Source organism: Cervus elaphus, chromosome 14 (assembly GCF_910594005.1).
Source record: "Cervus elaphus chromosome 14, mCerEla1.1, whole genome shotgun sequence".
Taxonomy (NCBI): Eukaryota; Metazoa; Chordata; class Mammalia; order Artiodactyla; family Cervidae; genus Cervus; species Cervus elaphus.
Window position 1 is genome coordinate 59,543,345 of NC_057828.1, and position 14,235 is coordinate 59,557,579.

The following is a 14,235-nucleotide window of genomic DNA, read 5'->3' on the forward strand; positions in this document are numbered from 1 at the left end:
TAAACAACAACAATAAAGATGGGCTAAGAGTTAAACCCAGGGTTCTGCCTGGCCATCCCTCCCTTCGGAATGGTGCACTTACTAGATTCCTTTACCGTGGTTAGCATTCATTGCGCAGACTTGAACCGGTCTCTGGTTTGAGGTTCTAATAGTTATATGACAGAGTTCTACTTCTTTGCATTTGAGTTGCTCCTGTGGGGGCATATTCAGTATTCAGATGAGAATGAAGTGTGGCTACCTCTCTTGTGTCACTGTGAGAGGAAATGCCCAAGACTGGGCATCCTGTACCGTGATCAGACGTTCCTCTGCCAGGGTCTCACTTGTGGTTTTCCTACTAAAGCCACGGCCGGGAAATCCTGGCATAACCACTTCCCACAAATCACAAATCAAGGCGCAGAGACACTGCCACTGCCACAGGAACAGGCTTTAAGGTTCAAAGTGATTTGGGATTCAAAGACCCTTAGAGTAAGGCAATGCAAAATGAGTCAGAGGTTTTGGGCACAGGCCCTCAAGACAGAGAAATCCACAGCATAAGGCCTACTAATTAGTTTCAGGTGGGTGGTGTCTATTTGGGGACCCAACAGAAAGTGGGAAAACTGAGCCCTCCTGTTCCTCATTGAAGCCACCCCACTCTTCGAGTCTGAGACCTATTCGGGTAAAGCCACCAGGTACTTGTTTGGGCTCTGTTTGTTCCTGGCTCAGGAAACAACCCAGAGCTTTCTTCCAGTACTTGGGTCTCTTTTGTGGTGTATGAAAAGGAAGAGGTTGTGGGCGTTCCCGGGGGACTTTGATGTCGTCTGGGGGCTGGAGTTGAGGGCTTTGCGTTAGGCTCCTGGTTAACTTATGGTGTGTTTCATGTCTAGCCCTCATCTAGCCAGGAACAAAGGACCTCGTATTGCAGGCCATAACCTATGGGTCTGGAAGTTTTTTAAGTTATAAAGAAATATTTACTACTTCAAAGAGGGGAAATGAAAAGGGGGCGGGGAATGACACTGTAAAAAAAATAGAGCAGTGGCTGGTCTTTCCCTCAAAGGAGGAGAGCAAGAAGGGAGAGTTGTGCTACACTGACCGCTGAGAATCATAAAATCACCCTCATTAAGCCGGCAGTGCAAATGGACACTCTATAAACATACCACCAAGGCTCAGGGAGAGTGGGTCTGTGGACAAGGAAAAATTCTCGTTAAAATAGAAAACATGTTTGACTCTCCTGCTCCCCATTTTAAGAAAAGCCCTCTGCCTTTAGATGTTGTACCCTGCTCTGACACTGAGGACAGTGTTTGGGGGGCTCTATCCCTTTCAGAAGGCTTCCCTGGTACCTCAGCTGGTAAAGAATCTGCCTGCAATGCAGGAGACCCCAGTTTGATTCCTGGGTCCACAAGATCCCCTGGAGAAGGACTAGGCTACCCACTCCACTATTCTTGGGCTGCCTTCATGGCTCAGACAGTAAATAATCCACCTGCAATGTGGGACATCTGGGTTCGATCCTTGGGTCAGGAAGATCCCCTGGAGGAGGGCATGGCAACCCATTCCAATATTCTTGCCTGAAGAATCCTCATGGACAGAGGAGCCTGGTGGATTACAGTCCATAGGGTTGCAAAGAGTCAGATACAAGTGAGAGAGTAAGCATAACACAGCACATCCCTTTCAGAACCTGATACAAAGCTAGAGAAGTACATACAGACTGTTGTACATTCTAGCCCTAGATTCAAAGAAAGCAGCAACCATGCAACACCAGGGAAGATGGGAGATGACTCTCAATATCTCAATGTTAAGAGTAACATTGAGCTCTAGGAAATAAGAAAAAAGTAGAATTGCAACATCAGATAATGGAAGATGAGTTCTTCAGGTCATTCCTCAATATCTGAAATGTTTTATTTTAAAGGATTTTTAGGGACAAGACTGCTTCATTGTTAATTAGTCTAGCCATCTAGACTATTTCTTACAGAAAACTGAATTTTCCTGTGAATTTTCAGCGCTGGCTTATTTTCCAGCCATGGATAGGGTAAATGTTGTGCCTAGGGCACCAGAAGAATAAGAAGCAGCAGTTTGGCAGCATCTAGTTTCTGAAGCAACAGACTCTGCAGTAACCTTTCTCCTGTATCATAGTTGAAATGCTAAGTGAGAGGTTCTGATAACAATTTTAAGGGGGAGACAAGGAGACAGGGAGGGTTTTCCTGGTGGCTCAGTGGTAAAGAATCCGCCTGCCAAGGCAGGAGACACAAGTTCGATCCCCGGGTCAGGAAGATTCCCCTGGAGAAGAAAATGGCTACTGACTCCAATATTCTTGCCTGGGAAATCCCATGGATAGAGGAACTGGCGGGCAACAGTCCATGGGGTTGCAAAAGAGTCAGATGTGACTTAGTAACTAAACAACAGCAACAAAGGAGATAGGGAAGTATAATTAGCTATGCCAGTTGAGAACAAAGCGTTAGCTTGGTGATCATCTTGTCCACGTCTCTCACATTGGAGATAGGGAGGTATTGGCTGGCTATACAGTGGTTTACTGTCTCCAGCAATGGTCTCCTTGAGTGATCTTTCAGAGAGGTATAAAGAAAGATTCAGGTAAAAAAGAACTGGTTGAAGTAAAAAGTCTCAGAAAAAAATTGGACTCTCAGTAGCTGAAAGTTGGCTACTTTCCAGCTAATTTTTACTTTTGATAAGACCATGGCTATCCTTCTGTGCCTACTCCATGTTTTTTTCCCATTTGTAAAGGAGAAGGGAGTTCTTATCTTCTAAGTGGCGAGCTATTTGAGAGGGATAAAAGTAGTGTGACATGTGCCTTAAGAGCCCACTGGAAATAATGGCTCGTACATATATGTGCTTGTGCCTAGGTTTGTTTCAATAGACCAGGAGTGGCCACAGCAATTTTCATTTTCTTGGCATCTGATGGCCTGGTACCTGGGGGACGTCAGCGGCCAACAGTGACCCTTTACCTGACCGATGTCAGTGGAAACAACCACTCTCTTGGTGAGTCTGACAGTTATCCCTTTAGGGCCACCAGAGGACAATCCAGTAGACACAGGATTCAGCTCGATGTCTGTCTCTGATATTATTTGAGACCTTGTTACATCATATAGCTATTGAGAAGATAAAAATGAACACTAGGTATGGAAACTTGATGCTACACAAATGGCTTAAAATATTATTCAATCCCCTTGTTTCTCTTCAGGAACCTATGAACTGTCATGCCAGCATAACCCACTGGTTATCAACATAACTCATCACTCAAACGTCCTCTTCCACCATGCCACATCAGTGCTGCTGAATTTCTCAACCCCATTGGTGGGCATCTCGGCAGTGGCTCTAAGGACATCCTCTGACATAAGTCCTTCAGCTCCCAACAGCTGCATCATCCCAGAGCACCAGGGGCAAAATCATCAGGGACAAAGGTATAAAGTCCCCTTACTTCCTTTTACCTTTCTTTTTCAACAACTGCTATCATTTTCATATATACTATCGTATATATAGTGGGTGTTTGTTCGCTAACTAAAAACGTGTCTAAGAACTACTAAAAAAGACATAAGGAGCAAGCAAAGAACAATTCATAGAAGGCACACTTGCATTTTATATTTTGTTCTTCTTTCCTTAGATGAGAATAATTTTTATGTAAATATTTATCATCTTTACTAGGTCTTAAAATCTCTGTACATATAAAACCAACATTGCTATGTAAACTGCCAAATTTCCCTGCCAAAAACTCAGTGTTCCCTAAGTGATGTATATTTTTCCACTTGTTCCCACCTGGACAGTGTATATAGTGAGTTTAACAATTAGTCTCTAAGGCATGCTATATAATCAATTAGACTTACATACAGAAATCAGGACTATATGAGCTGTGTGCCATTCTGTAGACATCTGTGACTGTCACCATCTAGACAGTGTTTCCAGACCATCTAGGTAGTGTTTCCTGGACTCTCAGCTACAGCTAGTAAGGAACGTTGGTGTGCCCAAGGTTGGCCCTGATGAGGCAAGGAACAAGTCAGACACAGTAATCTGTGTCTTGTGCTGAATTCATTCTCTGAAAGGTCTAATCAGTTGAGTAGGACTACAGGTAACAGTCTGTTTCCTCAAGGAATGAAGTGTCAGGCAATCGGGTTCCTAGTCACAAAAGCTGGCGTTGCAAGCAGTGCTCCATCATCAAGGAGGGACTCCGATACCACCATGCCCAACCTAGGTATCCCAGAAACCCAATATTGATTAGGAGGTAGACAGTACTAATAAAGTATTTTAGTTATCTTTTGCTCTGTAGCAAATTATATTAATACCAACATTTAGTGGATTATCACAGTTTCTGTTGGTAAGAAATCTGGATGCAACTCAGCTAGGTGCCTCTGGCTTAGCATTCCTTATGAGGTTGCCATTAGCTCTTGGCCAAGGCTGCAGTAACCTCAGGCTCAAGTGGAGCCTTGCAGAATTCACTTCCTAACTCACTCATGCAGCTATTGGCAAGCCTCGGGAGATCTGTGGCCAAATTCATTCGCATAGGTGCTGGCTGTGGGCACACTCACACAAGCGTGGCTCAATTCCTTGCCACACGAACATTTCCACAAGCTGCCTGAATGTCTTTATGACATGACGGCTAATAATCCAAAAAAATAAAGAGAGCCAGAAAGGGTGAGTACATGAGAATCTGCCCCAAAGGGAAGCCAGTCTTTTGATAACATAATGTTGGAATTGACAACCCATTACTTCTGGCATATTCTATTCATTAGAAATGAGTCAATTAGTCCCATCTATACTCAAGAGGAAGGACGAGCATCAGGGCACAAATTATTAAGGGTCATTTACCACATGCAGTGATAGTAGTTTATGTTAATTGAGTATTAACTATGTGCCAGACATTGTTGTAAGTGCTAGGAAGGAATAGGGTCTCTGTAATGGACATTGCAACATTAGCTAGTTCATCTGCGACTTTTAAGTCTCCTGAGTGAGCAAACATCTTCAAATATGAATGCAAGAATGTAGACTGTTAAAATAACATTGTTTACTAGAGTGATTGCCTCTCTCTCATGTGTTTTCCAATTATTTTCTCTACTGGCTCTACCTCTGGCCTCAGGCCATACAGAATTTCTTTTAGGTCCCTGAAACACGTGTTCTTGATGAGCTCCGTGTCTTTGCACATAATGTTCCTACTTTCTTGAATGCTGTCCAGTACTTCTTCACTTCAACTCACACTTGACCATCAGGATTCACCTCCTTCTATGAAGTTTTGGCAAGCTCCCTCCTTATTTCCATAGGACATTGCACGCAACCCACACTCTACAAAAGCAACTATCTCTTTGGGTGATAGCTTATTTATTTTCTTGTTCTATCCCACTCTGAACTCCCTACAGTAGGCATTCTGCTCAGTATCTCTCAATACCTAGCAGAGGCCCTGACATATCAGAGATGTCAGAAACTGTATATCACATGACAGTTACAGACCTTACCTCTAAATCCTCCACAGGACAGAACTGAACAAGCAAACCAAAAAAGAAGTCACAACCTTTCTAGGCCCAAGGGACAAGAATTCCCCTTACACCATCCCAGCTGTGAAATTTTGACAAAGAAGTTGATTAATTATGATCACTGCTGCTAATTCTTTGCTTATTTTCATTTGGCACTGTGGGAAAACAAGTTTTCTTACATGCATGCGTGCAAACCAGTAGAAATAGGATATGATTCTCCAGTTTACACAGAATGTATCTGGAATGCATAAGCATTTCCAAACCACATGTGACTGACAGGAGGCATGCAAATTGACTTTTCCTTCTCAGCCAGCAAATTAGTGCTATAGAGTAAATTTTGATACATAGGGGACCTAATAGATCCCACGTATTTCCTTTGTGGACAGATTTAAAATCTGAACCCCTATATATTCTCAAAGGATGGAAGTCTTTTAGCATCTTTGTATCAATCACAGTTGTAAATGTAGATAGACCATAATATGAAAGCCTCAAATTCTGGGCATAGTAAGAGGGATTCCTGGCTACCTCCTTCTTACCCCTTATGACCTGAATTCCATTAATACTAAAATGGGCAAGAGAGAGCTGACTGATGCCTGGCAGTAGAAGATGTGTTACCCATTTTGTATTTAACCATTAATAACCAATGGCCTGTCTTCCTACATCACTGCGCCTTTATTTATATTTTGAAATAGACTCTATGTTTTAGAGCAGTTTTGGATTCATAGCAAAACTGACTGGAAAGTACAGAGATTTCCCATAAACCCCCCCCCCCCCACATACACATTCACAGTCTCCCCCACTGTCACACCTTCATCAGATATACAATCAATGAACCTACAAGGACACATAATCATCACCCAGAGTCCACAGTTTACATTAGGTTCATTCTTGGTTTTGCATATTCTATAGGTTTGAACAAATATTTAATGACATGTATCTGTTACAGTGTCATAGAGTAATTTCACTGCCCTGAAAATCCTCTGTGCTCTGCCTTACAATACTGCATCTTTAAACCAGTGTGACTGGCCCACAGAATCTCAGCTGAGGTTCCAGTAAACCTAAGCCTGGCTTCCCGGTGACATTCATGATCCTTACTTTGGACTCTTTGGCTTTGATTTTTCTCTTCATCTTGTTTCCCATTTTGCCATGATAGTGACCCAGTTTATGACCCTTTGGGCTTAGTCTTTTGATAACAGATCCTTAGTCTTGAAAACCAAGTTTAGTGTTCCTGGTTTTTGTCTCCTCGTGCCCGCATGTGGTCAGTTGTGTCTGACTCTTTGCGACCCCATGGACTGTAGCCTGCCAGGCTCCTCTTTCCATGGAATTTTCCAGGCAAGAATACGGGAACGGGTTATCATTTCCTCCTCCAGGGGATCTTCCCAACCTGGGGAACGAACCCACGTCTCCTGTGTCTATTGCATTGGCAGGTGGATTGTTTACCACTGCACCACTTGGGAAATCCTACCAGTGCCGGATAACAGTTTACCACATTTTTTACTGACTATTTCCTGCTCTAGCCACCTTCGGGAAAGGCCTTGCATAACTTTCCACAGTATTCCATGAGTTGGAGTGTCAAGAAGATTCCCAACCATCCCAGGGTTGTGTTGGTAGCTTTGGAAAGTGAGAATCATCTTTTTGATTAATACAATGGGGTTTTGAATGTTTCCAAAATATAATCCATGCACTAACAGGTTAATTTTCCTAAATGAGTAGATTAGCTCACAGATAATCAAGACTCATATCATCAAAATATTTGGAAATTCACAAGGTCAAGTCTAGCAGAATTTACTAATAGACAAGAATTTCTCATGGGCATGTGTTTCTCCTACAAGATTCTGTTCTTTCAGTCATATGAACACAATGAACATATTAGTTGCAACTTCTCTGACCCTGCCTGATGGTATAGCCATCAGATACCCCAGTGTTGAATCTTCAGAAGTTGAAGAACAGTATCTCCTTTTCCGGGGCCTAGGCTAATAGCAGTGGTTGAAACTTCTGATCACTCGTTTCTTTTCAGCATTTATACTTTCCTTTTGTTGATTTTTTTCTACCCACCTGCCTTATAAAAGATTGAGAATATAATATAACCTCCCAAACAATTGTGCTTCTTTCAACTTATCCTTATATTTCAAACAGTTCTGGGTTTTTATAATTTGTGTTACATAATTAGGTGTAGAAGTACTTGTGACTGTTTTATCTTTATTGGGATCATACCTCTTGCCAACCCTTTGCCCCTTTAAAAGGATTTGGCTTTGTATTATGCTTGGTCTGGAATTAAAATTTCCACCCCTGCTTTCTCTTTGTTTGTATTTGTTTGATAAATATTTGCCTTTCTTTTATTTTTAACCTTTCTCTATCTTCACTGCCAATGAGCCCAGGGCACATTGCTTCATTGCACTGTTTACAAAGACAGTAGGATTTCATTGTGTAAAACTACTCCAAGCTTTTATTCTGAAATTTCATCTCCTGGTCCCTAAGCCCAAAATATTCTTTAGGATTCTGTAGCATCTTTACCTTTGGGATGTTTATCTCCTAGGACTCAATGGCCTTTGTTAGTGATTCTCCCTTCCCCTCACTCACTCCTACTTCACTCCACCAAGACCCTTATACTTTCTGACTGGAAATCGTGAAATGAGTAAAGAAAGAGTACTGCTGAAGACCGATGGATAGAGAACAGATCTGTGATCCCTGAAAAGTAGTGCCCAGTTTCCTGGTCTTGACAGGGGCCAGGGAATGAAGAAAGACTGACTCGTTTCTTTTCTTTTAGTCTGGCTCTATCCTTTATTTGCTTTGTGCTTTTTTTTTTTTTTTTCCAGAAAATAAACAACAACAACAACAACAAAAATCACATTTTGGCTTCCAGTGATGTTTCTCAATTCAGTTCCAATACATTTTGAAATCAGGGGGGAATCCTCAGAGTCCAGCTATCCACCTTGGTTTCTGGTGTTAATCAGAGTTTTTCTATGTTTCTGTATTGTTGATATTTAAGTGGGAAGCAGGGAGAAACCACCTCTGAGGATTCTTGTGAGACTGCGTGAGAAGGATCCATGTGGAGTTTGTAGCCCATTCAAGCACCAGGTGGGACCAGTTCCACACCATCTCCCATCCTTACCTTTTTTTACCACCCTCCTTTTACAAAATGTGACAGTTATCCATCAGTTTACTGCTTTTCATCTCTAAAGTCACCCTCGTCACCCCAACGCAAGTACTAAGAATAGGATTCTGTTAATATTCACCCTTTGCTGACTGGCACAGTGTTAACTCTTGTCAACAGAGAGTCCTGGAGACACACTGCGGGAGGAAGAGGCTTCTCTTCCTGTTTCGGGTTTGCCATCTTCTCTCTGACATGCGCACCAGGGAGGTGCAGGACATTGTGGTCAAAGATGGCGGCCTTTGTGTTCCAGGTGGCGCTTCGCCACAGTGGTTAGAGGTGGTAGCTTCGTAATTGTGATCCCACAGCGTGTCATTGATTATCAGCACCCCATTTCCCACTGAGAAGTAGCTCAGCAGTGTACTCAAGCACACAGGTACAACCAAACTGATTCCCTCTATCTGTGTGACTCTACCTTCTACCGTCACTCCCAGTTCTATTCTCTGGCCGTCGGTCAATCGGGACACCATAATTAGAACGGGGAAGACTAATACAAGTAACTAGTAACAGAAAATGAACGCTTAAGGGGTAAGGAGAACACCTTGGTAGTTAATTTTAGAGAAGAATGGTGGATCAAGGGGGCAACCATTACTTTTAGGGATGGGGGGAGAGTATCTTGAGGAAGAGCACTCCACTCCCTCCAAGGCTGTGATTTTTCTCATTGGACAGGGTGGAGCAGTGTCACACTGGGTGACAGAGAAGGGTGCTGAGGTTTCATAGGCTAAGACTGGCAATCAAGAAACCACCCACTGGGGTGCTGATCAAGGCTCATTAGGAAGCTGCCTGTTGAGGTTCTATTGGGACTTTCTGAAAAGTCATCATGGCAAATGCTGCTAAAACTGTCCGGGAGGTCACCTGCTGGGCACTGATGAACTTGATGGGAAGCCACCCATCACGGTACCAATGAGACTTTCTAGGAAGTCATTCAGTGGGGTACCTTTGCTGGGAAGCCAGCTAGGGTGCTGGTAGGACTTCTGGGACATGCACAGTGTCACTGCAATTCTGATGCTGTGTCGGACATCAAATGCTGCTGAAGCAAGGCGAAAAAAGCACATGGGAATCAAGAAGAGACACCCCTTCCTCCTATAATGTCTCCCCAGTTATATCTACTGGGCAAACATGACATTACACTAACTGGCAAAAGAGCAATATTTGCATGGTCCCTCTTTAGTATCTCAAAGCCGGGCAAAGAAGGGTGGGCATTTGGAAATGACAGGCCGTAAGCTGATTGTTGGCAGAAAATATTTTGTCAAATAACCATGAAGAAACCCCTGTTCCCTCTGCCTTTGATGTTCCAGATTAAGATTTTCCTGGCTTTAATTCTAAGACCAATTTTCTTCTTTCTTTCTTTTTTTAACTGAAGGATAATTGCTTTACAGAATTTTGTTGTTTTCTGCCAAACATCAACACAGATCAGCCACAGGTATACATATGTCCCCTCCCTCTTGAACCTCCATCGCCATCCCACCTCTCTAGGTTGTTACAGAGCTCCGGTTTGAGTTCCCTGAGTCATAAGCAAATTCCCATTGACTGTCTATCTGACTGACTACTTCCATGGTAATGTCAGTTTTCATGTTACGCTCTCCATACATCTCACCCTCTCCTTCCTCCCCCCACATCCCATGTCCATAAGTCTGTTCTCTATGTCTGTGTCTCCACTGCTGCCCTACAAATCATTTCATCAGTACCATCTTTCTAGATTCCATATATATGTGTTAGTGTTCGATATTAGTTTTTCTCTTTCTGACTTACTTCACTCTATAATAGGCTCTAGGTTCATCCACCTCATTAGAACTGAGGTGACCTCAGGTGAACTCAAATGCATTCCTTTTTACGGCTGAGTAATATTCCATGTGGGCTTCCCCAGTAGCTTAGCTGGTAAAGAATCCGACTGCAATGCAGGAGACTTCAGTTCAATTTCTGGGTAGAAAAGATCCCCTGGAGATGGGATAGGTTACCCTCATGGGCTTCCCTGGTGGGGAAGAATCATACAGTAAAGAATCCACCTGCAATGTGGTAAACCTGGGCTCAATCCCTGGGTTGAGAAGTTCCCCTGGAGGAGAGCATGGCAACCCACTCCAGGATTCTTGCCTGGAGAATCCTCATAGACAAAGGAGCCTGGCAGGCTACATTTCATGGGGTCACAAAGAGTCGGACACAACTGAGTGAGTGACTAGGCACGGCACAGCACACAATATTCCATTGTATATATGCAACACAATTTCTTTATTCACTCATCTGTTGATGGACATCTAGGTTCCTTCATGTTCTAGCTATTGTAAGTAATGCTGCAGTGAACATGGGGATACATGTGTCTTTTTCAATTTTGGTTTCTTCAAGGTATATGCCTAGTGGTGGGATTTCTGGGTCAGATGGTGATTATCTTCCTAGTTTTTTAAGAATTCTCCATACTGTTTTCCATAGTGGCTGTATCAATTTACAGTCCCACCAACAGTGAAAGAGGGTTCCCTTTTCTCTACACCCTCTCCAGCATTTATTGTTTGTAGTCTTTTTGATAATGACCATTCTGACTGGTATAAGATGATATCTCATTGTAGTTTTGATTTGCTTTTCTCTAATAATGAGCAATGTTGAGCATCTTTTCATTTGTTTGTTAGCCATCTGTATGCTAAGACCAATTTTCAATATAACTTCTAAGTAGACTGAACTAACTGGACATTTATATTTTCTCTTTTTAATGTTTTGAACTTATTTTAAGTCCAAGGCAAACATAAGGTAAAAATATCATTTTAACTTATTCAGTATAAGTGCACATTCTGATTGAGATGGAAAACAAGTAATAGATACTCATAAATATAAAATTGTAGTGGGTTCTGAGGTTTACCTTAAACTGTAGCTTATTAAAACCAAGTATTCTACTATAAAACTGAATAAGACATTTATCTTTTAAAATGAATATCCATGTGGAAACCAGAGTCATTTCTTCTCTTTCTCTCTTGTTCTCACTCTCATTCTTTTTCACTCACTATATATAATCATGTTTGATCCTTTTTATCATTGTGGATAATTGAGAGTAGAATTGTGTAACAATTTAGCTCTAAAACAGTGAATGTATGTGTGTGTGTACACATTGTATTTATATTACTGTGTTTCATTTCACATAGAAGACTTCTGAAAAAATTTAATGTAGAGTGATTTGTAAAACTAATTATTCTATATGGTGTGTGTGTGTGTCTGTATAGAGAAAAGGGAGACTATATTTTAATATAGAAATATTAAAAAAATATCTATTAAGTGCCTACAATATGCCAGGAATCATTTTTCAGTTGAGGAAACTGAGACTCAGTGTGTACAAATTCACCTTATTTGAAATTAGCAAAACCAAGACTAGAATCAAATTAATTTGTTTTTCTGTAAAGAAAGTTTCCATTTTACGAATGAAAAATTATTTTATAAATATACTCATGTCTATCACTACCCAGGAAATCCTACCCTCTCCCTCAAGCTGTATTCAGATTAGGTTAACAAGAGGTTAACTGGCACCAGAATAATTAAAGAACACCTGTATTTTAGATATATTTATGCAAATGGCATATTTCTTTTGTGGAATCCATGAAATTAAGAAATATAGATGTGGGCTCCAAGTAATGCAGGTGAGCTTGTGATATTTGATGGAGTAGGTGATAAGTGATGGAACTGTAAAAATACTTTGGGGGCTTCCTTGGTGGTCCAGTGGTTAAGAATTCACCTGCCAGTATAGGGGATACCGATCAGATCCCTGCTCCGGGAAGATCCCACATGCCTCAGGGCAGCTAAACCCATGTGCCACAACTACTGAGCCCATGCTCCAGAGCCCAGGAGCTGCAGTTGCAGAAGCCCGAGTGCCCTAGAGCTTGTGCTTTGCAACAAAAGAAGCCATTGCAATGGGAAGCCTGGTCACCAAGACTAGAGAGTAACCCCTCTCGCTGCAACTAGAGAAAAGACCAAATATGAAGCAGTCAAAGCCCAGCACAGCCAAAGATAAACAAAGCAAATAGATCTTTAAAAAAATACTTTGAACTTTTGGGAAAGTTCAGGAAATGAATTATCTGGAGTGGAGCAATTTTATGGGCAGAATCCAGAGGATTTGGGGTCATTAGAAAAAGAGATTTTGACCTAGCTCCTATGGGGTCCTTGTTGTTTTTGTTCAGTCACTCAGTAGTGTCCAACTTTTTGCGATCCCATGGACTGCGGCACTGGCTTCCCTGACCTTCACCATCTCCCAGAGCTTGCTCAAATGCATGTCCATTAAGTCAGTGATGCCATCCAAGCATCTCATCCTCTGTCGTCCCCTTCTCCTCCTGCCTTCAATCTTTCCCAGCATCAGGGTCTTTTCTAATGAATCAGTTCTTTGCATCAGGTGGCCAAAGTATTAGAGCTTCAGCTTCAGCATGGGGTCCTAGCCCAGACAAAAAGAATCTCAGTCCCCAGAGGAGAGAAAATCAGAGAAAAAAATATTCCTTTCTCTTGGAGATTAGAAGTACAGGTAAGCCAAAAAGAAGAACTACAATTTAAAGCCAGGTTTATGTGTGTATTCATTTTCTATTGCCATGCAGCAATACTGCCACGTACTGAGCAGCTTAAACCAACACACATTTACACTCTCACAGTTTCTGAGACTCAAGATTCTAGGCCAGATTTGCAGCAACATGGATGACCTAGGGATTGTCATACTAAGTGAAGTTGGTCAGACAGAGAAAGAGAAATACTGTATGACATCCCTTATATGTGGAATTGAAAAAGAAATGGTACTAGTGAACTTAATTACAAAACAGAAAGAGATTCACAGACTTAGAGAATGAATTTATAGTTGTTGAAGGGAAGGGATAGTTAGGGAGCTTGGAACAGACATGTACACACTGCTATATTTAAAATGGATAACCAGCAAGGACCTACTATATAGCACGTGGAGCTCTACTCCATGTTATGTGGCAGATTGGCTGGGAGAGAAGTTTAGGGGAGAATGGCTACATGTATATGTATGACCGAGTCCCTTCCCTGTTCATCTGAAACTATTACAACATTGTTAATCAGCTGTGCCCAAATATAAAATAAGAAGTTTAAAATAATAATAATTTTAAAAAGATTCTAGGCCAGGCTCAACTGGATCCTCTATAAGGCTGTCATGAGGTGTCAGCCAGGTCGGGTCATTTGAAAGTTCCTGTGGGAGAGTCAGTTTCTAAGCTCACACAGTTGTTGGCATTTGGTCCCAGAAGGCTGCCAGACTGAGGGCTCCATTTCCTGTTGGCTGTTGCGCAGGTCCTATCCTTAGTTCCTTGCCCTATAGCCCTCTCCACTGGGCAGCTCACGCCTGGCAGCTTGTTTCTTTAAAGCCAGCAAAGAGAGAGTTTCTCAGCAAGAGTACCTTTCAATCTTAGGTTATGTATAATGATCAGACAGGACAATGTCACCTTTGCCATATTCAATTGTTTAGAAGTAAGTCATTGGTCCCGCCTGCACTCAGGTTGAGGGAATTACACAAGACTGTGGATTCCAACAAGCTGGAATCATGTGCGCCAAAATGTGTTAGCCTGGACTAGCTGGCTGTGTTCTTAGACCTTGGAGTTACAAGGACCTCATTCCTGATAGAGTCACACATGGTACTGATGTAGTTTTAACTTACAGGACAGCTTAGCT

The 14,235-nt window shown here is 42.0% G+C and overlaps 1 protein-coding gene across 1 annotated transcript in view; it reads left to right on the forward strand.

The window, feature by feature from the left end:
- PAPPA2 (pappalysin 2) overlaps nt 1-14,235 on the forward strand; it is a 294,324-nt gene that overhangs the window by 177,375 nt on the left and 102,714 nt on the right. The window contains exons 13-14 of the mRNA XM_043923373.1: nt 2,832-2,967; nt 3,170-3,389. Of these exons, the coding sequence (XP_043779308.1) occupies nt 2,832-2,967; nt 3,170-3,389 (356 nt within the window). The remainder of the gene's footprint in view (nt 1-2,831; nt 2,968-3,169; nt 3,390-14,235) is intronic.